Raw genomic sequence first — 27,413 nt, forward strand, 5'->3', positions numbered from 1 at the left:
CCAGTGTCAACTTCTCTCCACCAATGTTTCCAGTACCCTTCCTGTTTAAACATATCCAGATAACATTGTAATGCAAAGTTACTTTAAGAAAAAATAAACATATTCTTAACCACTTAACCAGTAAATCTCACTCCTAATTAACATGGCATTTAGGAATCAAGTCACTATAAACATTCAGGTATGTGTTGGTATTCCTAATTGCCAAAAGGTAGGAAACAATCCAGTGTCCTTCAGCTGATTAACAGACATACACTGGTACACCCAGTGTACTACTTGCAATAAAAAGGAATAAACTACTAACAGACTTGGCAAAATAGATGTCAAACATAGTAATGCTTAAGTGAAAGATGCTTAATTCTGTGCCATTTTCTCTTTTTTCTTTTTGGTTTTTGGGTCACACCCAGCAGTACTTAGGGGTTACTCCTGGCTTCACACTCAGAAATTCTTCCTGGCAGGCTCAGGGGAACATATGAGATGTCAGGATTTGAACCGATGACCTGCATGAAAGGCAAAGACCTTACCTCCAGGCTATCTCTCCGGCCCCGTCTCTTATTTTTTTGTTTTTGTTTTTGGGTTTTGAGCCACACCCAACAATATTCAAAAATGGCTCCTAGCAGGCTCGGGGACCATATGGGTTGCCAGGGCACTTTCTGATTTTACTTCTGGCATTCTGGAAAGGTAAATGACGGGACATCAGTAGTTGGTTGGGCTGGGTTAATTATCAAAGAAGGTAATTTTGGGACTTTTATAGCATCCTGTGGTAGTTACATGGTTGTACTTGTTAAAATGTGTAAGGATGAATTTACCGCATAAAATTTACCATTTTAAATGTTCAGATCAGTGGCTTTTGTTCTGCCTATATAGTATCACCTAGGGGATTTTTTTTTAAAAGCACAGAATTGAAATTTTCTTTAATAACTAATGGCAGTTTTAGGCTGTTGTTCAGAATATATTTGTCATCATGATAAAAGAAGTGATTTTAGTGATTAGAGATCCAGGAAGAATATTTACTAGAAACTTAAAATCACCTTGGGTCCTTGAACTAGCCATCCTAACATTTATACTACCAAAAGAATTATCAGATACCACACAAGATCAATTAAGATAATACAGTTTCAGTGGATTGGTATAGCTAGTTCAATAAATTGTAATGACCCTGTATAGAGCACTGTTTTTCAACATTTTTTTTTTGATTCAAAGCCCACTTCTAACCTTTTCCTTCCTCTGGCCCCCTAACCTACCAGTTGGCTCCCTGTCTCATGCTGAGGCAGCCCCTTGGATTACCCTAAGGTCCTGCGATATGGCCTGCAATTGAGAAATAAATATCCTAAAGAGTATTTAAAATACACTATTTAAGTTTTTGAATAAAATTATTTTGTTTCTCATTCTCAGAAACAGAAAAGAATACACAGCAGCCAGAATTATTCAGAGAATAGTGAATGTTCCTCAGGGACTGGGAAAGGGTAAAAGTGTAGATATTCTCAGAGGACTGCAGTATACATGAGCCCTGGGTTTGATTCTAGGTACATGGTTCCCTAAACACCCAAATTAAGAACAAAAATATCTATTTAAGCTATTTTGTCTCATATATAATTATATATAACACACATATGCCATAGTGTACTTTATACAGTAAGGCATAGACTTATATAATATGTACATTATATAACTATTATACACAAATATGCATACAATTTTATATGCAATTAGCAATCTAAGGAATATAATTAAATATACATTTAATATAAATGTAATTTAGGAAGACTTAAGATGGCAAGCGTATGGGGTCAGCGAGGTGGCGCTAGAGGTAAGGTGTCTGCCTTGCAAGCACTAGCCAAGGAAGGACCGTGGTTCGATCCCCTGGCGTCCCATATGGTCCCCCCAAGCCAGGGACAATTTCTGAGTGCTTAGCCAGGAGTAACACCTGAGCATCAAACGGGTGTGGCCTGAAAAACCAAAAAACAAAACAAAACAAAAAAAGATGGCAAGTGTAGGATAGAAAAGGTCAAAGAATATATTCTTAAAGGTACATGTGCTGATAATAAAACTGATTTTATTTAAAACTGTAGAAAATGGGGCTGGAAAAATAGTACAAAGATTACGAATCTTGCCTCTTAAATGTATGTACCATTCTGAGCACTAGTATGACAAAGACTCCTAAGCATCACCAGCTGCAGCCTGAAATACATCCAAGGTGGCCTGCGTAATTCCCAGCACTGTAGAGTTCAAGCAATAACATGGTCATATCCTTGGGCCTCACACTGAATCATTAGCTCAGTTGGTTAAGAATCTCCAGGAATGGCCCCTGGACCCCTAAGCACTATATGTGAGGGCCACCCCCTTAAAAAAACAAACATAGGAAATTATTTTTAAATAAAATATGCTTATCAGATATTGTGAATAAAATGTGTAGAATTTACTTTATTTTGGAGCCACAATGGCAGCACTCGGGTTACTCCTGGCTCTGCACTCAGAAGTTACTTCTGGCAGGCTTGGGGGATCTTATGAGATGCCAGGGATCAAACCCAGGTCGGTCACTACAAGGCAAATGCCCTACTCACTGTGCTATCTCTCCGGTCCCTAGGATTTGCTTTAATATAATCTGGGAGATGAGAAATAAGAGATCAAACCAAATTGGCCAAATTGGTTGAGGAAGAATGATGGTCATGATTCACTGCTTTTCTATTTTTCTGATTGAAATTCCTTTTTTTTTTTTTTTTTTTTTTGAATCACACCCAGAAGTACTCAGGGATTACTCCAGGCTGTGCTCAGAAATTACTCCTGGCAAGCTTTGGGGACCATATGGGATGCTGGGGGATTGAACCTAGGTTGGTTGCATGGAAGGCAAATGCTCTACCTAGAGTGCTATCACTTTGGTCCCATGTGTGTGAAATTCTTATCACAAAGGCATAAAAATTTGTATTTTTAATAGGCTTCCCATTAGGAAATATGGACAATAAAGAAGAATGTGAAAAAAATTGTTTCAATTACTAGGGATTAAACTTGGGGCCTCACACATGGAAAAACAATAAAAAAAGTACCAGAAAATAATGTGATAACTGACCTAAATTTTTGAAAAACAATGTTTTTCCAATGCTTTTTTAAAAATCAAGATCTCTCAGATAAACTACAAATGTTAGAAAATAATTTTCCTAACATCTCAATTCTCTCCCAAGGACAATATAGAACTATTAACGTAATCTGTATTTTGGGCTGTGTTCGAGGATCATACAGGGTGGAGCTCAGAGGGCTAACTGGGGTGCCAGGGATTGAACCCAGGCCAGGTGCATGTTTGACTCCCCTCCCCATTACTAGAATATTCTGAAGCACACTAAAAATTACCTACAATGAATACCTTTGGATATTCAGGATTATTTCTCATGAAATTTTTATTAATGATGATTAAGAATTGATAATAAAATGGAAAAAGAGGCATAACACTATCATGAAATGACCGTGCTGGTTCTGAGCACCATCTGGCCCCAGGAACATTGCATCAGTGAGCCTGCAAATTTAGGCCTGCACAGGCAAGCTAACACTTGCCAGTAACGGGCTTTGAACACTGCATGGGAAACTAAAAATAAAATCACCTCTGGGCCAGGGATTTAGCTTAGTTATAGAACATTTGTCCTGCATATAAGATCCTGGATTTGGGGCCCGGAGAGATAGCACAGCGGCCTTTGCCTTGCAAGGAGCCGATCCAGGACCAAAGGTGGTTGGTTCGAATCCCGGTGTCCCATATGGTCCCCCGTGCCTGCCAGGAGCTATTTCTGAGCAGACAGCCAGGAGTAACCCCTGAGCACTGCTGGGTGTGGCCCAAAAACCAAAAAAAAAAAAAGATCCTGGATTTGATTCCCAGTGCTATTACCAAAATAAATAAATACCTTCCCCCCCCCCCAAAAAAAATAACCTAAGCACTTCTGGAATTTACAGATGTAATTCTTCATTTGAGATAGTTCAAAGGGAAAATTTAGAAGGATACAAAACTCAATAGTTCTTTTCTCTGTAAAGATGTTCAAGTTTTTGTTGTTGTTGTTTTCCTATTTCCAACAGTGCTCAGTGTTTACTCCTGATTCTGCACTCAGAAATTATTCCTGGCAGTGATTGAGGGATTATATAGGATGATGGGGATTGAACCCGGGTTGACCATGTGCAAGGCAAAATGTCCTACCTGTCGTACTATTGCTCTGGCCCTTGTTCAGATTCTTTAAGGTGAATTGCCTTAACACATTTGAGATTCCATTTTAAAGTTTTTGTATCTGTTTACCCCCACTTTAGAGATTGAGAGAAATTAACAGTATGATACAGACAGGAGAAACTCCAACCAAAAAGAGAGGGATTCATTTGGAAGATGGAAGTGAATCCCCTGCAAAACGAATTTGCCCAGAAAATCATTCTGCCTTATTACGCCGTCTCCAAGATGTAGCTAATGACCGAGGTTCCCATTGAGGTTAGTCTGTTGTACTGAAACTCATTTTGTACTGTTTAGCAGCATAATTTAATGCATGCTAAATAATGGGGCTTTCCCCCTTAATCCTTCTAATGTTCTTAGGATATTTTATTCTTCCACTTGTCTTTTTCCCCTATCGTTTAGCACTTTCCATAAAGAATTCTTTTAACTTTTTGCTTTTTTGGGGCCACTCCAGGCATTGCTCAGGAGTTATTCCTGGCTGGCCAATCAGGAATCACTCCTGGTAGTATGTAAAGGACCATATGGGGTGCCAGGGACCGAACCCAGGTTTGCCACAGAGTGTTCTATCCACTGTACTATCATGACTCTGGCCCCATTTTAACCTTTTGGCAAAACGTTTTATATGTACTGCCAAGAAAGTATGCTCAAATATGTGTTTCTGATGATATACTCCAGTACAGAAATTGTATTTCAGTTCATTGCTATCTGGTTTTCTGGTGAGCTCTGGTGCTCATGAAAAGAAAAATAAAACTAGGTATTTTTATCCTCAAACATTGGATAGGAATGTAAGACTGAAGATGCATTTCTGAAACGAGAAAGCTCAGATACAGAATCCTAGGGTCTGAATACAAATTTCTCATTCCCTTTGTGTAATTCTTTCCTTCCCCCATTAGATGTGGTATAATGTGACAAGTGCTTGGTTGTAAGTGTGCAATGTATGTATGTATGTGAACTTGTATAAGAGGCACTTTAGCGCTAGCATAAGCATGATTTTGTAACCCAGATTTTGCTGTATGTTTGCGATGGCACTTTCAACAATGTGAACTTTATTATGTACAAAAATTCTAAATTAAGCAATTGTCTTCTCTAATGCTTTTGTACTTTTTTAAGACTGTTAAATCCCCAGTAACCACCTTTGTAGGCATGTGTTTTAAAGTCTCCTGTTTTATGTTACGTAGGAATCATCAGATGGCTAATATTTTAAATCAAGTTGAATTAAGGGGCTTGATCTGAAAAGTATGACCTATCTTTTAGGAGACAGTTATCCAAAAAGCATGTGTCTATTAAAGTGATATATTTAAAACTATCTTTGGGTGTATTCCTAACAGTTAAAAAAAATAGGTTGGAGAATTTAGATTTTTTAGTACATAATATCATTTATACAAATTAGAAAATGTTATTTAACAGCTATTGAATTATCTACATAGACATTCATTAATCACTATTCTAGCAGTTTAAAAGTTGGATGAATGCATTTTATTAGGGAAAAAATTCAATTGTAAATTGAATCAGTATAAACAAAGTTACTAGGTAACTTCATATTGCTCTGTAGGAAATATGGAACTCATACACTGTTCAATTAGAATGGTGTTCTGCAAAAATATTTATAAAACCTTTCAAGATACTACTGCTACTGTATTTTATATGAGAAGAATATTTTTCAATAAAGCATTTATAAATTAATATTTGATTATATTATTTCTTCATAAATGACAAAGAATGATCATTTATTGGTTTATTTTATCTCTACAAAACACATTAGTCATTCATCATTTAAATATCTGACTTCATTAGAAACCGTTTTAACACTTTCTCCCTCCTGTCAGAAAAATACATTAAGTAATTTGCTTTAAAAAAAAAAAAAAAAGAAACTATGGACAAATGTTCTGATTTTTCTCTCATCCCTCTGTATGTACCTCAGTGATAGCAGTTTGTAAATCAGTAAGACAGTAGGCTGAAGACTGAGATTCATAAGATTTTTCCATTTAAAAGTGCTAATAAGCTATGGAACTGCTTTCTCTATTTTTTTCATATCCATATCCTAATATACATACAACTGAAACCACCAATTTAAAAATCATTAGATAGTGCTGGACTGTCTACTCATTAGTTTAAATGAATGGAACTTACCTTTTAGCATTATATTCAGAAAAATATTAAGTCTCAAGGTCCCCAATAATTTGGAGTACTAACTAGATATCCACCCTAAAGACACTTCTGATAGAAGTAATGCATTACTTCAGAAGAGTTTTCCAGAACTTGCTGTTAGAACCTAAGCATACATGGACAACACTGATATCAGCCATTGTTCATACAGTCTTTTACTCTTCAGGCAATCCTTTGCCATTGGTCAGCTTTAACTAGGCCAGAGTCCAGCAGGAAAGTGCACGGTGCACCAGCATCACCCGCTCTTAAGTTGCTACCGTTTTCTCTTCTTTACTGAAAGGCTGTACTGAGCCAGGCTTTACCCATGACAGGCCAGCAACATGAACACTTTTACTGTGCTGCTCTTCAGACTTCTAGGCAGAATCAGAAACACACATTAAAAAAGACTGATGACATTTTAGCGCTACTAAAACTTATGTCCCTCTCCAACAGCCATTTTGAAAGGGAAAACTGGGCATTTTAAATAAAAATGTTATGTGGGGCTAGAAAGGACAGGACAGTGGGGAAGGCACTTGCCTTGTACATGGCAGACCTGGGTTCTATCCCTGACACCCTCAGGAGAGATCCCTGAGCATTGCCGGGCTAGGCTTGAAAACCAGAAAAAAAATGTTATGTACTCACTTGTGGAGTCAGCATCTTCTCTCTGGCTTCATCATGGATAGAAGGATTCCATGGAGAAAAACTTAAGAGAAAGGTATTTTTTAGAAATGCTTTGGATTTCTCTACTATATTTAAATGTGTCTATTTTATTTTTCAATCCTTCGTTCCATAGGTGGAATCTGGGGCCTCCTGTACATAAAGCACACATTTTACTACTGACCTATATATATTGTTGTCTGTGACCTCCATTCTTAATGACAATTCCCTTATCAATCACTACTTAGTTGTCAACATCTAAGTTTTAGATGTTCTAGAAATTATTTTCACATACTTTTATACACTGTAGGTGGATTCACTGATTTAAAACCACAACTATTAAGACTGGAGAGATAGCATGAAGGTAAGGCATTTGCCTTTCATGCAGAAGGTCATTGGTTCGAATCCCGGAATCCCATATGGTCCCCCGAGCCTGCCAGGAGCGATTTCTGAGCGTGGAGCCAGGAGTAATCCCTGAGCCAGGTGTAACTCAAAAACCAAAGATAAAATAAAATAAAACCACAACTATTTAAAGATGGCTGTACGAAAGATCATTGTGAATTTGATCCTCAGTGTCCCCCAAATATATGCACTGAATTGTCCTGATAGCTCAGCTGTTTGGTGTCCCAGACCATAAATAACGTGCAATGACACAGTGACACACAAGTGTGTGTGTGTGTCTACCTATGTACTACAAAGTGTGGAAGTATTACAAAATTAAGGACATGGTGCCAGAGTGGTAACACAGTGGTAGGATGTTTGCCTTGCACAAAGCTGACCCAGGATGGACTCAGGTTGGATTCCCAGCATCCCATATGGTCCACCGAGCCAGGAGCAATTTCTGAGCGAAGAGCCAGGAGTAACCTCTGAGCACACCGAGAGTGTGGCTCAAAAACAAAATGAAACAAAATTAAGGGCATGACCCCTGTCAGAGATGTTGGAGCAGCATGTCCAGGAACGTGACCCTTGGTACAAATTATAATCAGAATGTGCTTGAACACCTTTACCAAGTTTATATGTGACTTTGGTCATTTTAACAATAAGAAAATGATGGATAGAGGAATAAAGATGAATATGAGGTTGTTAAATAATGCTAGGGGCCAGTAAGCCAACCAGTCTTATCTGCTAAGTACACACTCTTTGTTTTTTTAAGTTTTTGGGTCACATCTTGTGGTAATCCACAGATTACTCCTGGCTCTGTGCTCAGGAATTATCCTGGCTGTGCTTGGAGGACCACAAGTTGTGCTGGGGTATCAAATCTGGGTCTCCCACATGCGAGGCAAGCCCCTCCCAGCTGTACTATTTCTCTAGGCCTGATAAACCACTTTTTTGTTTTTGGGCCACATCCAGTGATGTGCAGGGGTTACTCCTGGCTACACACTCAGGAATTACTCCTCGTGGCATTCTGGGTACCAAATGGAATTCTGAGGATTGAACTCAGGTCAGCTGCCTCCAAAGAAAGTACCTACTATTATTATTGTATTATTCTTTTCTTGTTTTTGTTTGTTTTGTTTTTGGGTCGCGCCCACTGATGCTCAGGGGTTACTCTTGGCTATGCACTCAGAAATCGCTCCTGGGTTGGGGGGACCATATGGGATGCCAGGGGATCAAACCGAGGTCCATCCTAGGCTATCGCTTGCAAGGCAAATGCCTTACCTCTAGCGCCACGGCTCCAGTCCTTATTCTATTATTCTTGTCCCCAAAGTCCACATTTAAACCCTATGGTATGCTGCATCCCTAGCAGCACCCTTGTGTTCAGATAAATCAGTTCTCAATACTTAAGTTCTCAGTACTCTTCTAACAAGTCAAGCTAATGTCAGTGTTAAAGTGAACACTGGAACTCCTTATTCAGTTTCTCTCCTTTAACACAATTTGAACATTACAAGGGTTATGTTTATTTATTTATTGGCTTTTGGGCCACATCCAGAGATGCTCAGGGCTTATTCCTGGCTCAGTATTAAGGGTTCTCTTCTGGTGGTTCTTGTTGGGGAATGAACCTGGTCAGCTGCATGTAAAGCAAACACTGTAATCTCTGTGGTATCTCACTGGACCCCAGGATTATGCGATTTAAAGGAAGCTTTGGCTAAAATTGCTGACTGAAAAAGTTCTGATGTTTGCTGGTTGGAGCAATAGGGTAGTGGGTAGGGCTTTTGTCCTGCACAAAGCTGACCTGGGTTTGGTTCCTGGTACCACATATGGTTCCCCAAGCAACATCAAGAGTGATCCCTGAGCACTATTCAGTGTGGCTCAACAAAAAAAAAGTTCTAATATTTGAATATCACATGACAGATATGGCTATGCTTTTAGTTCCTGGTCACTTTCCATTCCTGGAAAGTGGAAGTGGAAGTATAGCACTACAGAGTGCATTTATTTATTTATGTAATATTCACTCACCTAATTGCATAAGGATCTTCTATTTTAGGTTGGTCAAACAAATGTGAAGCACACACCTTAACACTGTCAACCACTTTACTTTTAAAAAGCTGAACATCTTCTTCATACCTGAATTAAAAAGTTTAAGTAAAAAAGTTAGCCTATATAACCTACATAACTGTATTTTCAAATGTATCTTAAATAAACAAAAGCAAAATAACTTACAGTACTGCAGCCTCTGGGTTGAGGGGGGTTGCCGTATCAATCTTGTAGAAGACTCTCCTTGCATACATTAATACTTGCCAAATATGGTTATAGTTCCGCCTAGAGGGAAACATGGCATGATGACTAATGATTCCTAACTGATGCATCGCTAAAGAAAATAGCTACTGGGCTAGAGAGATCATGGTATTGGAGGACATGCTCTGCATGCAGTTCAATCTCCACCACTGCATGGGATTGGTCCCCCAAACATCTGAGTACCAATGGTTGTGGCCCTTCAGAAAACTAAACAAAAAGCAGAAGGGCCGGAGAGATAGCATAGAGATAGGGCGTTTGCCTTGCATGCAGAAGGACGGTGGTTCGAATCCCAGCATCCCATATGGTCCCCCAGCCTGCCAGGAGCGATTTCTGAGCATAGAGCTGGGAGTAACCCCTGAGAGCTGCCGGATGTAACCCCAAAACAAACAAACAAAAAAGCAGAAGAAAAAAGAAAAAATTCATATATTTACCTCCATTTTGCAAATGCTCTCTTCACATCCAGCTCACCTGAGGTGGGATCGACTAATGGGTGAAAGACAGGAATATCAAACACCAACCGCTATATTTAAAGAGAAACATAATTGTTAGTGTAAACAACCGAATGTATTGGTCCCAGGCTTATTATAGAAAGCTTTTGGACAAACCAATCATAGTATTTAGTCCAAGAACTGCCAGAAGAGGGATATTTTTTCCAATGAACTAAAACTAAATTTCTTCCATGAAATAGAAGCAGAGAGTCACGTTTTCCTACAAGCATGCAAAGATCCCCATTCACACAGTAAGTGCCACAGAATAGCTCCCTGCCTTTCTTACATACCCTGCAGTGTTTCTCTCCCTTTCTCTTTGGTACCAGTTTGATATCTGCCTAGTGTCTATACTAGTTTTGTAGAAAAAGAGCAGGGCTTGGCATGACGGGAGATACGTGAAGCACACAAATTCCCTTAAAAGACTATTGATGCATATATTTGGGGACAATGAAATCACCTTTTAAATGATTGAATAATTAGTTAAGTAAATGAAATAACTAAGAAATCAATGCTATTTTTGCTAATTAACAGACGAGGTCAGTCTACTTACTGGGCAGTCCCCATCTGGGTAGTTGTCAGGGATATAAACTGTAAACTTAAATACACCATCCTGATAAAGACCATGCCGTATGAATATTACTCCAAACCACACTAGGAGAAAAGAAGAAGGCGTTATCCCTATTCATGTGGCAGAGGAGCAAAATATGTTGAAAAAAGGAATGCTTACTTAATGCAGAACGGTAAGATGGCTGCACATAGACTCCTGGTAACTTCTGCTTCACAACCAAGGTACTGGAACAAAAGCAACAATGAGACTTTGTATGTGAATGATCAAAATGACCCACATTCATTTTGTAAATGTTCACTCAGAAGGCAGAGTCCAATGTCCTAAGCACATGTGCTAGTTTAGCACAGTCTCACCTGCTGCCCATAAACTGACTTTGTAACCCATGTACTAAGATAAATACCTGACTCCCATAAAGGGCACCAGCTTAAATTAAACCAGGGCCAGGGATGTGGTAGATTGGGCTTGATTGGCCTTGATTGTTATACCAAATGGCCTCCAAGCTCCTCTGCATGTAGTCCTGGAGATGCAAAGCAACCCCAGAAGTGGCCCCAGGCCCCAAAGACTATTGGTATGGCCCAAAAAGAAATCAGAGCCAAACAGATACAAGAGCTGAGATTTCCCAAAAATCAATTTCCACAAACCATCCTGGAAACCAACCTGCTGTATAAACAGGATATTAAACAGTGTAATAGAATATTTGTAAAATTATAAATTGATAAGTATGAACAGCAGACTTCACCCACATCTATTCAAAAGGCACTTTAAAATAGTTTTATGTCACAGCCTTTGTGATTAGAATCCTAAAGATTGGAAAATGGGAAGTTTAAAGGAATGGGGCCTCTCTCCCTCTAGTACAAGGAACCCTTCACACCTAGGAATTCTTCATGCCTAGGCTTTGCTATTAGGAGATTTACCAAAAACCCACATTTGTAAAGAGACTCTTAAGAAGACGTTTGTGGCCAGAGATAGCATGGAGATAAGGCATTGCCTTGCATGCAGAAGGATGGGAGTTTGAATCCTGGCATCCCATATGGTCCCTCGAGCCTGCCAAGAGCATTTCTGAGCGTAGAACCAGGAGGAACCCCTGAGCGCTGTCAGGTGTGACCCCAAAACAAAACAAAACAACTATGCTAACCTATTAAACACAATAAGCTGACAAATGTTACTAAGAAGCAATAGGGCCTGGGGCCGGAGAGATAGCATGGAGGTAAGTCGTTTGCTTTTCATGCAGGAGGTCATCAGTTCGAATCCCGGTGTCCCATATGGTCCCCCGTGCCTGCCAGGAGCAATTTCTGAGCATGGAGCCAGGAATAACCCCTGAGCAGTGCCGTGTGTGACCCAAAAACCAAAAAAAAAAAAAAAAAAAAGAAGCAATAGGGCCTTATATGGCCTGAGTTGATTGAGTTTTCCAGAATGCTGGAAACACCTGGGTCACACCAGGTGATGCACAGAACTCACTCCTGGTTGTGCTCAGAGATCACTCTTGACTATGCTCAGGTGGTCAGATGCAGCACTGGATCAAACTGGAGTCAGTTGTGTACCTTAAACTCTATTCTCTGCACTGTCTATGGCTCTATATGATAGTTTTTATTACCTATTTTCATACCATCATACTTCATCGGGCCACATTCAGCAGTATGTGGGCCCAGATCGTGCTCAGAAGCTACTGGGGCCATGCAGTGTCAGTGATCAAATTCAAGAGCTTTACATCTGCTAGGCACATGCTCCATGTCTTGACCCACATCCCTGCCCCCACAGTTGTAATCATTTTAAATTACTTATTCCATTTACACCACTGAAATTCAGCATGTCAATAGCAGCATGGTTGGCAGATGGATCTACTACTGTGACTTTTGCCAGAAAGGCTATTTTGTGTTCTAATACAGACACAGATTTAATATGACAATAGAAGCCTGTCCAGTCACTGCTCTGCCTCAAACACCAGCCTCCATTATCAGGCTAACGAACCCAGCTACAGGGGCCAGAGTGACAGCAGAGTAGGCAGGATGCTTGCCTTGCACACAGCCTACCCAGGTTCAATTCCCAGCATCCACATGGTCCAGTCAGGAGTAATTTTTTTTTTTTTTTTTTTTTTGGTTTTTGGGTCACACCTGGCAGTGCTCAGGGGTTATTCCTGGCTCCAGGCTCAGAAATTGCTCCTGGCAGGCACAGGGGACCATATGGGGCGCCGGGATTCGAACCGATGACCTCCTGCATGAAAGGCAAACGCCTTACCTCCATGCTATCTCTCCGGCCCAAGTCAGGAGTAATTTTTAAACAGAGACAGGAGTAACCCCTTTGCACCGCCGGGTATGCCCCCCCTCCAAAAAAAAGAACCAGGCTACAAAGTCATAGCCAACAAATAGCACATGGGTCTTAGATAGATTCTCACACCATCACAGCATTAGGATAGTGAGGGAGAAGAGTTAAAGTATATTTTAAAAAGATCTTCAGGGGGCCGGAGAGATAGCATGGAGGTAGGACATTTGCCTCGCATGCAGAAGGACGGTGGTTCGAATCCCGGCATCCCATATAGCCCCGGGCCTGCCAGGAGTGATTTCTGAGCATAGAGCCAGGAGTAGCCCCTGAGCGCTGCTGGGTGTGACCCAAAAACCAAAAAAAAATAGAAAGAGAGAGAGAGAGAGAGAGAGAGAGAGAGAGAGAGAGAGAGAAGAGAGAGAAGAGAGAGAAAGAAAGAAAGAAAGAAAGAAAGAAAGAAAGAAAGAAAGAAAGAAAGAAAGAAAGAAAGAAAGAAAGAAAGAAAGAAAGAAAGGAAGGAAGGAAGGAAAGGAAGGAAAGAAAGAAAGAAAGAGAGAGAAAGAGAGAGAGAGAAAGAAAGAAAGAAAGAAAGAAAGAAAGAAAGAAAGAAAGAAAGAAAGAAAGAAAGAAAGAAAGAAAGAAAGAAAGAAAGAAAGAAAGAAAGGAAGGAAGGAAGGAAAGGAAGGAAAGAAAGAGAGAGAAAGAGAGAGAAAGAAAGAAAGAAAGAAAGAAAGAAAGGAAAGAAAGGAAAGAAAGGAAAGAAAGGAAAGAAAGGAAGGAAAGAAAGAGAGAGAGAAAGAAAGAAAAAGAAAGAAAGAAAGAAAGAAAGAAAGAAAGAAAGAAGGAAAGAAAGAAAGAAAATATGAGAAAGAAAGAAGAAAAAGAAAATAAGAGAGAAAGAAAGAAAGAAAGAAAGAAAGAAAGAAAGAAAGAAAAAGAAAAAAGAAAAAAGAGCTTCAGGTACAAAGGAATCATTGAAGAATTTTCTGGTGTTCTATCTGAAACAAATGGTCAAAGCAAATGATACAAGCAAGTTCCATTGAGCCCCTAAGAGTTTGTTCAAAGGCTGTTTTACTGTTAAGCTGTGCTGAGCCATTGTGATGGCTGGTGCTGGGGCATCCCAGCTTACTCTGCAGAAGGGCTAGTCTCTGACATTCTGTAGATACATGCAACTGTCTGCAGTGACAAAATCAGTTCCCTTCTATGGGGAGCCCTCATTTTGATAATTTCCTGATATTCCTTGGCTAGCGCTTGCAAGGCAGACACTTACCTCTAGCGCCACCTCTCCGGCCCCTCAAATTTTCTTTCTAAACAATACATTTCAAAAATAGGTAGATAACTTGAATATCGGTTTTGCATTTTTCTCTTTCCTGAGACAGCAGTTCCAGTTCCTTCCATTGCTGCCCAAGGCCCTGCTGTCAGTGACTGACCAGAATGGAGCAAGGTCTCCACCTGGTTTAAACTCTCATTAAAATCCTCCAGAGGGGCCGGGCGGTGGCGCTGGAGGTAAGGTGCCTGCCTTGCCTGCGCTAGCCTAGGACGGACCGTGGTTCGATCCCCCGGTGTCCCATATGGTCCCCCAAGAAGCCAGGAGCAACTTCTGAGCGCATAGCCAGGAGTAACCCCTGAGCAGCACAGGGTGTGGCCCAAAAACCAAAAAAATCCTCCAGAAAGGAAATTCCTCACCTCAGAGAAAGAAAGATCAATATTAGATTGCACGTTTCCTGAACTAATAAGAGCTTAATTAATCCTAAATCCTTCCATTATATCCTCAAAACAAACACAGAAATTAAATGTATTTGCCTTTAAATCTTATCTATTTAAGCTCTGAACACATATCAGGACATTTTGGAGAGGGGATAGGCCCAGATTAAGATGATGCTAGCATAAACTTCATTGTATATACATTGAGATTGATTTTGGGGTGCAGAGAGGACTGAGCTTTAAGCTGAAATAGATCGATTTACCTAGGTCACAAATGTGATTCCCAGCACTACCATATGTGTAGTCACCAGAGACGAGTGCAGCTTCTAGACCCATAGACACAACAACAAAGAGAAGGGAACAGGGTGAGAACTTACAATTCTGCAAGAAGAGAGTACTCCAAGTAGAAGGGGCCATAAGAAGCATGTGTGCCATTTGTGGATTGTGCTGCTGGGGCTGGAGATGTAGGCTTAGTTATGGGCAAAGCATTTTTGGGAATAGAAGGCAGCAGTTTCTTTGGAGCAGTACGTGGAGGGCTGGTTTTCACGTCCCCTGTTAGTGTCTTCTCTTCACCATCAGATCTCTATTCAAGATGAAGTGATGAGAACATTTGTTAGGAGGATGATCCCTTTCTTTTTGATGGGATAACCTAAGTGGTACTAAAGAAGCCCAAAGTGCCCCCTCCCCTCGTGAATTCTTGGTTAAATGGGCTGGTGGTTCAATGAAAGGGCCCCAGGAACAGTGCTGCTCAGACTCTGCAGTGCCAGGGACAGCCAGCTATGGTCACTCCAGTGGTGCTGGGGCCCCCAGGGTCACACTTGGAATTGTGCTCAGAGAGATCATATGTACTAAGAATCAAACTCAGCTGTATAGCGTAATCACTAAATCTCCCAGACCCCACTAGGATAATTCTTATGTCAGAAGAGTACATCTAATGTTCTCAGTCCCTAACGTGGAATCACTTTTATAAGGACATTCTAGCATGGTGAAGATGACTCAAAAGTTCTCTGAAAAAATCAGGCCACTATGAAGATCAGAACAAAGCCAAAGTCTGAAACATTAGAAAATTTATATTAGCTGCTTCCTATTTATTCAATATAAAATCAGGACTTATAGGGGTTTAATTTAAAACAATAAATAATTTCACTTGGTGGCCCCCCAAAACACCGGGGTTAATTGCAATTACAATTACACAAGACTAGAAAAGTACCCCTTAGATGCTGTAGAAGGTCAGGTAAAAGAGGATCAATATAAATACAAAGACCAGACATTTTTCAACATTTTTCTGACAGTGGCTCCTTCAGAGCTGGCTTCCTTCCTGTGACTTTGTGCTACAGGTTTACTTCCTAGTCTTGCATTTGTGGGATTTTCACCTTTGGCCCCCTTAGAATATCTTAGAAGACCAAAGGCATATGCCCCCTGGTTGAGAAAGATGATTAAACTTAGTCACTATTTGATATTAGCACATGGTGTACAAAGAATAAAACACTCATGTGTGTCTTACTTTGATTTTGTTCATAATGAATGGGACATAAAACTCTTAGGCCTTTTTAGTCAAAGAGGTCGAGATGAGTCAAAGATTGAACTACCATTTCCTAGGTACTTCTTCACTCAACTGCAATGTAAGCTGCTTAATTGGCTATATTAAAAGATGATGTCACATGCAAAAGATTAATAATAATGTTCTTTTAAAGGTTGAATTACAGGTTATTTTCATATTATTTCTGTATATTTTAAGCTTTCCTCAAATGAAACTGATATATTTTACAATTAAAAAACTAGGCTTTGTGAAAAATTAACCCAGTGTCCTGAAAACTGACTTGTGTACATCAGGTGGGCTTTTTCCAAGGCTTCTTTAGCTCAAGGAAATCTTGCAGCTGAGTAGGAAAAAAAAAAATGCCACAATAATGTGCCACAGTTCAGAGCCAGAGTAACAGTACCATACAGCAGACAGGATATTTGCTAACCTGGTGCCCTGGTGCCCATAAGGTCCCCAGAGCCTTGCCAGGAGTGATCCCTGAGCTCAGAATCAGGAGTAAGGCCTGAGCAACACTCGTGTGACCAAAAAAAGAAAAAAGTCACATTTTCATATATAAATAGAGACAAGTCAAAATAATATTATAATTGTGATTACTAGAATAATTTCTAGGGGCCTTGGATATGGCTCAAGTCTTGTGTGCATGTTGAAGGTCCTGAGTTCATCCCTCTGCTCTGCATTATCCTCAGAGAACTATGTTCTGGGCTACTGCCAGGAGTGACATAGATGCATAGTATATATACATATATATACCTACGTAGAGAAATTTCTATTTGAGATATAATATCAGTATCAGAAATATAATTCAATTGAAAAAATAATTATCTCACCAAAGTAAAACCTAGAGTAGAGGAATAAAGTGATTGTTTTTTTTTTTTAAGATTATAGGCAATTGTATGAATTACTTTAGCCTTTATTCTGATGCATTCTCATTAGAGGTACCAATTGTACCTACTTTGCGAACAGAGCTTGTAGACATGCTCCAGAAAGGGTTCATAACGTGTACACCAAACAAATTCAGTAGTCTGTGTCATCAAAGTCTTCTTGTTGTCAGAATTCACTTTACCTTGAACAAGATGGGAAACCACAGAAACATACTTAATACCAATTGTTAGAGACTTCTGAGACTGGTAAGAACTAAGTCTGGGACCTGGGATGTAGCTCAGCATTATTGCACTTACTCTGCATGTATGACACCCTCGAGTTGAACCTTAGCACTGCACGAAAAATACAACAGTCTAAATCTGACACTTAGGATTTAAAGAACCACAACATATTACATGATAAATACATAGCTATAAAAACATAGGAGGAGGAAGTCTTGGCGAATAGTTTCCTTCAATATCCCTGCCCTCTTATGGCTCCATTTTTCTTTCCTATCTTAAAATTCCAACAGAAATCCACATGAGTCATTGGCTAGGATCAAAAACATTTAGTAGTATGGTTGGACTTTGATGATAGAAATGCACAAGATATGAACAACAGTTACTACTTACTTGATATCAAGGCTTTTAACTATTGGGAAAACTAGATTAAGAATGCACTGTCCCCACATACTTGAAAGGTTATCACGGTTCCTACGAACCGTTCCAAAGTTCCAAAGGGGCTGATTTTTATTTATTTTTGTATTGAATTCCAAAGGGGCTGATTTTTATTTATTTTTGTATTGAAATCCTTTGAGATAAGCAGTTACAAAAATGCTGATGATTGGGGTCAGAAAGATAGCATGGAGGTAGAGTGTTTGCCTTGTGCATGCAGAAGGACAGTGGTTCGAACCCTGGCATCTCACATGGTCCCCCGAACCTGCCAGGAGCGATTTCTGAGCGTAGAGCCAGGAGTAACCCCTGAGCGCTGCCGGGTGTGACCCAAACAAACAAACAAAAGTGCTGATGGTTTGGGTCTCAGTCATACAATATTCCAATACACATCTCTTCACCAGTGTTCATTTTTTGTCACAGATGTCCTCAGTTTCCTTATTGTGTGTATCCGCGACCCCAGCCTGCCTCTTTGGCAGACACTTAACTTGTCTCTCTCTTCCTCTTTTTTCACTATGGTTTGCAATTCTATAACTGAAATGGTATCATACATATAATTTTACCTTCTTTCAGCACCCAGTTTTTGTCCAGTGATCATTTCCAACTATTACTGTCATAATGGTCCCTTCTTTTTCCTAACTGCATTCCTTGCCTTCCCACCTTGTGGCAAACTTCCCATCAGGGACTTGTCCTATTGTTCCTCATTTCTATTGTCTTTGGTATTATTCTCATATGTTGTTGTTGTTTTTTTATATCCTGTATATGAGTGTATAATCCTATTCTGTCCCTCTACCTCTGACTCATTTCAGTCAGCATGATACTCTCCATATCTATCCATGTATAAGCAAATTTCATGACTTCATTTTTCCTAATAGCTGCATGGGATTCCACTGTAGTGGAATATATACTATAGTAGAGCATAATTTCTTTATCTACCCATCAGTTCTGGGGCATTTGGATTGTTTCCAGATTTTATTGTGACTAGTGCTGCAAAGAACATAGGTGTACAGATACCTTTTCTGTATTACTTTTGGGCCCTAGGGTATATTCCCAGGAGCAGTATTACTGGATTATATGGAAGCTCAATTTCTAGTTTATTGAGTGTCCATTTTGTTTTCCAAAAAGGCTGAACCAGTGGACATTCCCACTTGCAGTGAATGAGAGTCCCTTTCTCGCCACATCCATGCTAGCACTGGTTGTTTTTGTTCTTTGTGATGAGTGCCAGTCTGAGGTGTGAGATGGTATCTCATTGTTTTGATTTGCCTCTCCCTGATGATAAATGATTTGGAGTAATTTTTTTTGTTTGTTTTTCTTTTAACCACACCCAGCTATGTTCAGGGTCTATTCCTAGCTTTGCTCGGGACGCCTTCCTGGCATGCACGGGGGCCATGTGGGATGCCAGTGACCGAACTCAGGTCGAGCACGTGCAAGGCAAGGGCACTACTCGCTGTTCTATCACTCCGCCCCCTATTTGGAGTAATTTTTCATGTGCCTTTTGGCAATTTGTATTTCTTCTTTGAGGAAATTTCTGTTTAGCTCTTCTCCCCACTTTTTGAGGGGTTAGATTTTTTTTTTCTTGTTAAATTCTACCAGTGCCTTGTATATCTTGGAATATTAACCCCTTGTCAGATGGGTATTAGGTATATAATATCACCCCTTTAAAAAGATTATTTTGTTATTTTTTGGTACCACACCCAGCTGTGCTCAGGCATTACTCTTGGCCCTGCACTCAGGGATCTCTCCTGGTGAGCAAGGGGAACCATATTGGGTACAGGTGATCAAACCAGAGTTGCCTGCATGCAAACCAAATGCCCTACCGGATGTACTATGCTCGGGCCAGAAAGGGTTGATTTTAAATGAGCAATCTTCTCTTCAGTAACTAAGTAAGAAAATAAAGAGAGAAGGTAAAGTCAAGGGGGAAAAGTAGGTTCTGTCAGATTCAACCCCAAGAAACACCCCTTTTCAACTGCTTTTAAGTGTGAGAGGATTAGATATTTAAGTTACTGCCAAGCAATTTGGACAAATGGGCAGCAGAATGCAAGAGAGATTTTACAAACACAATCTGAAAACTGAAGCTTTAGTCATGGATAAAAAAGCACATCCCCCAAATCACAAAGCCTGTGGGTCAGTCACTAAAGGAAAAAAAAAAAAAAGTAGCTGCGTTGCCATAAGAACAGCAGCTTCTCTGCTCTGCTGATTTCCCCTAACTCAGTCATGTTTAAAACCCAGCTACCTACTCGGAATTCCTAGTCGTACCAATCAGAAAGCTGAAGGAAAAGGGTCAAAAGCGCGACAGAAGAAACTAAAGAATCTTGTAGCAAATGGTCTGTTCGGCCACAATCTGTTTTTCCTCTCTCAATTGCCCTATACCCAGAGGTGAGTAGAGTCCTGTACCCTGTTGGTGCCTATTACCTTGTTTTGCTTTTCCAAGACATCATGCCACCCAGTAATTAAATCAGAGGACCCACAGGATCCTGGTTCTTCCACTACTAACCTGTTGACTTACATTCATTAAATTGCAACAGGGCTCAGCCAATCTTCCTTGAAAGGTGCCAATGATGCAGATGTAAAAATGGGCCATCAAACCTGTGTGGGAGCGTTGTTCCAGTTTGGACCAAAGGCAAACAATGAGTCCTCCGCCTGTCATCTAGAAAAAAACCTGCTGAGGGCTAGGGTGGGTTTATACCAAGATCAGCCCCTATTATCTCCCTGGCAAGTCCCCGATGGATTCTAAGACAGCCTGCCAGGTTCCTGCCTCACGACGCAGGAGGGCACTGTGAGCTGCTGCTCTCCCCATCCCCAGCATCAACCTGCAGGACTCAGAGCGCACTTTCCACCACCAACCCCTGAGTCCAACTCTTGGCACCTGCAGGGCTCGAATGACCCGTGCAAGCACCCGACCCACCAACCAGCTGGGTGCTGCAGCAGCAGCGTTGCTTCCTCCCGCAACACCCTGCAACCGGCTTCAACTCTTGCAGAGGCGGTGGCTGAGGAGGAACCCAGTAAAAAAAGATGCAAAAAAAAATCTTTGTTTTTGCAAAGCCTCAATCTCAGGGGCTCGGCCGGGGAGGACAGCTGGGAGGGACAGCCACCGCACCCCGGGGCGGAAAACCCTCTCTCCATGCACGCAGAGAATCTGGACAAACCTGTCTCGGGTGATGTCAGGCCCGGCCCGGCCCGGCCCCGCGCGCTCGGCTGCGCCGGGAGTGAGCGAGCAGGGAGGGAGGCGGAGGGCCGCGGGGACTCAGGGACGCTCCGACCCCGGGGCTGGGGGCGGGGGCGGGGAGGAACCCGGGACGAAATAGACAAGACGGACTCCGCACCCAGCCAGCCAGCCGGGCCCGCCGCCGTCTCCTTGAAACCCGCTCGATCCAGTTCGCTCCGGACCCCGGCGCCCGGGACCCGGCCGGCGCAGCAGGTGTTTCGCGAAGGCGGACAGGTGCCCGGCCCCGCCCCCGTGTCCCAGCGCGGCCGCCGTCGTCCGAGTCGGGAGCTCAGGCTGAGGAGGGAGGACAAACACCCGGGCCCCGGGAACGCCGGCGGCGGCCTAAGCGGAACGCCTCCACGCGTCCTCGCGTAATAAAACCCCCCCAAATCCTCCCAGCCGGCCTGACAAGGCCGCCTCACCTCGGTGTCTTCAGGTTAGTCGTCCGAGCTGCCCAGCACCGTCGCGGCCCCGCAGCATCTCTGGCCGCGGCTCCAGCCCCTCCTGCTCGCTCCCGCCCCACCCCGCCCCTCCCCGCCTGCACTCCGCGCATGCTCCGCCCCCTCCTTGTGGCCACGCCCCCAGGGTTAAGATGCTTCCGCCCAGCCTCCTTGCACTCATTGGCTCTCGTACCTGTCCGTCAAGGACATTCTTCCGGGGCGTGCGGAAGAGAGCGTTCCGTCCTGCCAATCAAATCTGTCTGTCTCGGGTGGGGCCGCTTTGGGCCCGCCCCTTACGTAACAGCACCACCGAGCAGTGAACTGTCTGTCACTGTCGCGGTGGTGGAGGGGCGGGGGGCGTTTGGGGAGGGAGTGGAAACAAACAAGTACCTGGACGTCATTGGTCCATGCGTCCGCCAGTCCCCATAGTGACCTGCCCTTGGCTCAGGCAGCTTTTTGCTGAAGCTTTGGATTGAGGCTCGTCTCTGCTGGGCCGGGGCGAGGCCACTTGGGCTGTGGTGCAGCTTGGGGTGGGGGGTAAAGGGGTGACCCTACAGGACCCAGATGAATGTGATCGTTCATTCATTCCTCCAGCCCATAGATGGGACACGTCGGTTCCAGGGCATCGTCGGATACTGTCCTGACAGCCCAAGATTCAAAGCAGACTGGCTACAAGTTTGTATGAATTTAGCAGAGAAGGTTTGAGAAACTATGAGCTTCCAACATCAAAGCTTTTTTTTTTTTTTTTTTTTGGTTTTTGGGTCACACCCGGCAGCGTTCAGGGGTTCCTCCTCCTGGCTCTATGCTCAGAAATAGCTCCTGCCAAGCTCAGGGGACCATATGGGATCCTTCTGCATGCAAGCCAAACGCCCTACCTCCAAGTCACCTCTTCAGCCCCATTAAAGCTATTCTTAAAATAGATTTAAAATAAAATATTTAATATTTGTGTCATAATAAAAATAGATACTCGTCAAGAAGAAAAAACGAAATCTAGTTTGAAAGAGAAACAAAACACCAATTTATAATTTCCAGCTCTTATATTTATAAACTGGTGATATACTTAGGAAACCTTTTAAATTTGTACTGTCGGGTTGCTTTCTTTTTTCTTTTCAGACCTGTAGGTGGTAGAACCTGGAAGAATGGCTTTAATGTGACATTGAGAAGTGTCTATTTGCATTTGAATAGTTGAAGCTGGAGGAATGGATGGATAAAGCTGAGAAGAGCCTTCCATTGCAGAAGTGCTGCCAGAGAAGTTTTCTTTAAAAAATTTAGTATCCGGGGGCCGGAGAGATAGCATGGAGGTAAGGCGTTTGCCTTGCATGCAGAAGGACGTTCCCAGCATCTCATATGGTCCCCTGAGCCTGTCAGGAGCGATTTCTGAGCGTAGAGCCAGGAGTAATCCTTGAGCGCTGCTGGGTGTGACCCCCACAAAAAAATTAGCATCTGGAAAACTAGGCCAAGGTATGGCACCTGCCTTGCACATGACAGACCCCTCACCGGATTGTGTGACACCACGTAACTTCCCCATAGAACCACTAATGAGCCTAAGCTACTAGTGGCCCCAAAACATCCCCCAAAATGTATATATCCTAACCAACCTATAGAATCCATGCTGAGAGGAGGGGTTATCATTTATTTGAGGTTATCATTTATCACAAGTTTCTTAGCTGATTCTGTGCAACACTAAAGTTTGAGAACTTCTTCCACAGCAATATAACTCCTAAGCCTTTAACTTTCTTGTGTTTGTTAATTTTGGTTTCGGGCCATACCCAAAACTCACTCCTGGCAGGCTCAGAGGACCTAATGGGGTGTCAGGGATCGAACCTGGGTCCACTGCGTGCAAGGTAAACACACTACCACTGTGCTATCACTCTGTCCCTCCCCTTTAACTTTCTTTTTTAATCTCACAAACCCTTACTTTGATTCTTTTGGTGGGTGGAGGGGGCACGCTCACCAGCGCTCAGGGGTTACTCCTGGCTCTGCGCTCATTAATCGATCCTGTTAGGCTCTAGGGACCATATGGGATGTCAGAATTCGAATCCGGGTCTGTCCCAGGTGGGTTGCCTGCAAGGCAAACACCCTTCACTGTCCTATCACCCCAGCCTTCCCTTACTGTGATTTTATTCCCCCTGTACCATTTAACCCTTCAAGACTTAAATGTTTTCCAGGGAAGATAATTCAAATAGAATAAAATCCAGGGGCCGGAAAGATAGTACAATAATACAATGGTAGGCCTTTTGTCTTGCAGGCAGGCAAGACTGGTTCTATTCCTGGCATCCAATATGGTCTCCCAGCCTGCCAGGGGCAATTTCTGAGTGCAGAGTCATGAGTAACCCCTGAGCACCACTAAATGTGGCCCCCAAAACCAATTAGTCAAACAATAAAGCTTTAGTTAAAAAAAAAAACAAAACTTTACCTGCTTTCAGAATGCACCCTATGCTGGGCTCACTCCTCTGTTCTCCAGCATAACTTCTTTATTCCAACTTTTTTTCTTAAATGGAGGCTACTTTTGGGATGCCTTTTTAGTCTTTGGCTAACTTGACATTTTACACACCGGAGAAGCAAAAATGTTCTCTGACCAAGTTATTTGTAAAACTTTTGGTTGCCTCTGAATATCTGGTAAAATGACCTTCTTCAATGGCAGGCGGCCAAACTCTACTAATGTTAATTCCCAGGGTAGCTTCTGAAATTCAGCTTCCTTCCCTAGCTGAAAACACTCTTGAGCCACTTTCTTTTGTCAAGTTGAATACACTTAGGAATGCTGTAATGTCCTTTATATTAGTCTCCATCAATATAAAAAGGAAGGCAAGCAGGAAATTTTTTTCTGGCTACAGGTGGTCCCCTGGCAACTCTCCCAACTTTCTTTGCTGACTCAACATCCTCACCCAAGCAATGTTCTGATGATTTTACTCTCCACTCTCCCTTAGCAATCTCAATTCCTCCCCCCCCCCCCCAATTTCACCAAGGACTCATAAATTTCTCCGGTTTAGACCTTTTGATGCCTTTATCCAAACACAGACTATCAGAATCCTTATGGCTGCTTGTAGCAGAAAATACCACTAATATGGCTTACTCGGCAAAGGGTTTTATTTTACATGGTAGGGCTGGGCTGGCTTCACAGGTAGAACTCACATTTCAGATTTTGCCTAATAGTTCCTGGAACTGTACTTTCAGGCTGCCTCCATTCCAGACACACCCAGATGTGCTGGGATTTTAAGCAAAATAAAAAAGACATTTAGGCAAGAGAGATGGTTCAAGAGAGTAAGGTACTTGCATGTTGCCTATCTGGGTTCAATTCATCATCCTATATGGTCCCTCGAGCCCACTAGGTGTGATTCCTGAAGACAGAGACAGGAGTAAACCCTGAGTGCCAGCAGGTGTGGCCCAAAAGGAAAAAAAAAAAAAGAACAAAACAAGACATTGTTTTCTTCCAATGATTGCTTTTCAAGGACAAGAATAAACTTTCCCAGAGCAAGAGCCACATTTCAGTGACCAGAACAAACTGGTCTTTGCTCACAATTAAAACAATCAAGGCCAAGTAAAATGAGTTTGCCGTGATTGGCTCAGACTAATCACCATGATTGGCTCAGATTAATCACAATTGCCCTTGGATTGTTGGACTTTAGGCAGAAGACAAATATAATCAGATATATAAATATGCATATTTACATATGTAAATATTGTACTCTCACCAAGATATTTTTTTGGGATGGGGGACACACTTAGTGGCACTTCAGAGGTTATTCCTGGCTCTGCACTTAGAAATTACTCCTGGCAGGCTCGGAGGCCATATGGGATGACAGGGAATGAACTCGGATTAGCCATGTGCAAGGCAAATGCCCTACTCGCTCGCTGTGCTATTACTCCAGCCCCTATCCCCTATTTTTTTTGGGGGGGACCACACCCAGTGACACTCAGGGGTTACTCTTGGCTATGCGCTCAGAAATCACCCCTGGCTTGGGGACCATATGGGATGCGGGGGGGTGGGGTGGGGTGGGGGGGAGAGGATCGAACCATAATCCGTCCTAGGTTAGCGAGTGCAAGGCAGATGCCCTACACTTGTATCACTGCTCTGGCTCCTTCCCTTGGTATTTTTTGTTTGTTTGTTTGTTTGTTTGTTTTTGGGTCACACCCAGCAGCACTCAGGGGTACTCCTGGCTCTACGCTCAGAAACCGCCCCTGGCAGCCATGGGGGACCATATGGGATGCCGGAATTTGAACCATCGTCCTTCTGGATGTAAGGTAAATGCTCTACCTCCATGCTATCTCTCCAGCCCCTCCCCTTGGTGTTTTTAAAAGAGAACTTTGGGGGCCATGGAAATAGCTTGGCAGAATTAAGTACAAACTCAGAATTGGTCCCTGACACTACAGGGAGTGACCACAAATGCATATGACCAGAAATGAATAGAAAAGAAATAAAAATACCACTCTGTATGAGGAACAATTTATAGAACTATAAGTAGGAGAGCCAATGGGATACTATTGTTGTTTAGGCAACAGATTTGATGGTGGTGATAGAGAAGTGAAGTTCTTGTGGCATTTAAGAGCTAGGACTTTGGTTATGGATTATATTGGAGGTAGGGATTAAGGGGAAAGGATTACAAGTATCCAGCAACATGAGCATCGGTAAAGAAGCTATGGTATGGGCCCAGAGATATAGCACAGCGGTGTTTGCCTTGCAAGCAGCCGATCCAGGACCAAAGGTGGTTGGTTCAAATCCCGGTGTCCCATATGGTCCCCCATGCCTGCCAGGAGCTATTTCTGAGCAGACAGCCAGGAGTAACCCCTGAGCATCGCCGGGTATGGCCCAAAAACCAAAAACCAAAAAAAAAAAAAAAAAGCTATGGTATATAGGTATAATGCAATGGAATACTATGCAGCTGTAAGATGAAATTGTGCAATTTGGATGGAACTAGAGAGTATTGTGTTAAAAGTCAGAGAGAGGACAAATCTTAAATGATCTCATTCCTCTGTGTTATGTAAAGAAACAATAAAGAAGAGATTGTTTCAAATGAGGACAAACTCCTGACTTTTGAGATAACCAAACAGTGTGTATGTGGAAAAGGAGGAGTGTGGCTGATGGAAGAGGATTAGAGTTGACACCAGGACAGCCCTAGAGGGCCTTGGACACTAGGTGGTGGTGAAGCACCTTGGCACATAAAAAACATAAGTGTTAACACTAGTGAAATTACTTATAATACAACTAATTTTATCATGTTTAACTGACACCTAGGTTTTTTTTGTTTTTTTTTTTTTGAGCTACTGGAATTGTGAGATGAGAAACTGACATCTCCCTGAGTTGAGAAGCCATGAACCATCATCTCTGGTTCTGACCAGAGAGTTTAGGAGAGGAGGGAATGACGAGTTCTGACTTGGCTAGCTAAGATATATAGTCTACTTTTGCTTAGGTACCGGATCTCCTTTATCCCTTATTCTGCTGATAGAATCTGATTTTCATTGCTACTCAACTCTGCAATGGGACCACATTCCTTTTAGAGCAAAGGCCAAACTTCTCCCTTTGCAGTCCACCAGGCCGGAGAAGGCCACCAGCCATCAGCCCTGCTTGCCGCAGCTGCAGCCACTCCCTAGTTCTTTCAATTCCTAGGAGACACTTTTCTCTCCATTCCACCCCACCACAAAAAGGGTCTTTACTCAGGATGTTCTCTTGGCCTGGAACATTCTCTACTCTCTCCACACTAGATCTGAGCTCAGTCACCACTTCCTGAGGGATCATTTTTTGTTTGGATTTTTTTTTCTGGTTGTGCTGGGGACTGAGCCCAGGGCCTCTCACATGGTAGACTTGTGCACTTCTGCTAAGTCACATCCCTGGCTCTAATTTTCTGTTTATTGGGAACTGACTTATAAGCATCTCTCTACACTGTACCATATGTACTATGAGGTAAGAGTTTGTATGGTGGAGGGATAATAATATTTGACAAATGAAGGACAGTGTATTCAAAATATGACCAAATCGCACATTTCTTGCTCTGCACACAGAAAAGTAGCTCAT

At 42.2% G+C, this 27,413-nt stretch overlaps 2 protein-coding genes across 4 annotated transcripts in view; one reads left to right on the forward strand and one right to left on the reverse strand.

Annotated features, from left to right (window-relative positions):
• The window catches only part of RBL2 (RB transcriptional corepressor like 2), a 58,054-nt gene extending 52,799 nt beyond the window's left edge, over window positions 1-5,255 (forward strand). For both annotated transcript variants that reach the window (XM_049786058.1, XM_049786059.1), the window contains one exon: window positions 4,279-5,255. In XM_049786058.1, the coding sequence (XP_049642015.1) occupies window positions 4,279-4,449 (171 nt within the window). In that variant the 3' untranslated portion in view covers window positions 4,450-5,255. The remainder of the gene's footprint in view (window positions 1-4,278) is intronic.
• Window positions 5,256-5,645: 390 nt separating this feature from the next.
• AKTIP (AKT interacting protein) lies at window positions 5,646-21,491 on the reverse strand. 2 transcript variants are annotated; one of them, XM_049786085.1, is made up of 11 exons: window positions 21,386-21,477; window positions 19,576-19,637; window positions 17,179-17,289; window positions 15,064-15,269; window positions 10,883-10,947; window positions 10,706-10,806; window positions 10,099-10,187; window positions 9,593-9,691; window positions 9,389-9,496; window positions 6,980-7,040; window positions 5,646-6,711 (listed from the first exon to the last, which is right to left on the reverse strand). In XM_049786085.1, the coding sequence occupies exons 3-11, from the start codon at window positions 17,218-17,220 to the stop codon at window positions 6,604-6,606; spliced, it is 879 nt and encodes a 292-aa protein (XP_049642042.1). In that variant the 5' UTR covers window positions 17,221-17,289; window positions 19,576-19,637; window positions 21,386-21,477; the 3' UTR covers window positions 5,646-6,603. The 2 variants fall into 2 exon arrangements, with proteins under 2 accessions (XP_049642042.1, XP_049642041.1); XM_049786084.1 differs by lacking the exon at window positions 19,576-19,637 and having other exon boundaries at window positions 21,386-21,491.
• Between the last annotated feature and the right edge of the window lie 5,922 nt (window positions 21,492-27,413).

This window comes from Suncus etruscus, chromosome 14 (assembly GCF_024139225.1).
Source record: "Suncus etruscus isolate mSunEtr1 chromosome 14, mSunEtr1.pri.cur, whole genome shotgun sequence".
Taxonomy (NCBI): Eukaryota; Metazoa; Chordata; class Mammalia; order Eulipotyphla; family Soricidae; genus Suncus; species Suncus etruscus.

Excerpts from the sequence above, each read along its gene's own strand:
- AKTIP (XM_049786084.1), bottom strand. The coding sequence starts at position 17,220 with ATGAACCCTTTCTGGAGCATGTCTACAAGCTCTGTTCGCAAA. Across the intron at positions 10,807-10,882 it reads ATCTTACCGTTCTGCATTAA|TGTGGTTTGGAGTAATATTC; the intron begins GTAAGCATTCCT and ends CTTTTCTCCTAG. Across the intron at positions 9,692-10,098 it reads AGAGCATTTGCAAAATGGAG|GCGGAACTATAACCATATTT; the intron begins GTAAATATATGA and ends GTTTCCCTCTAG.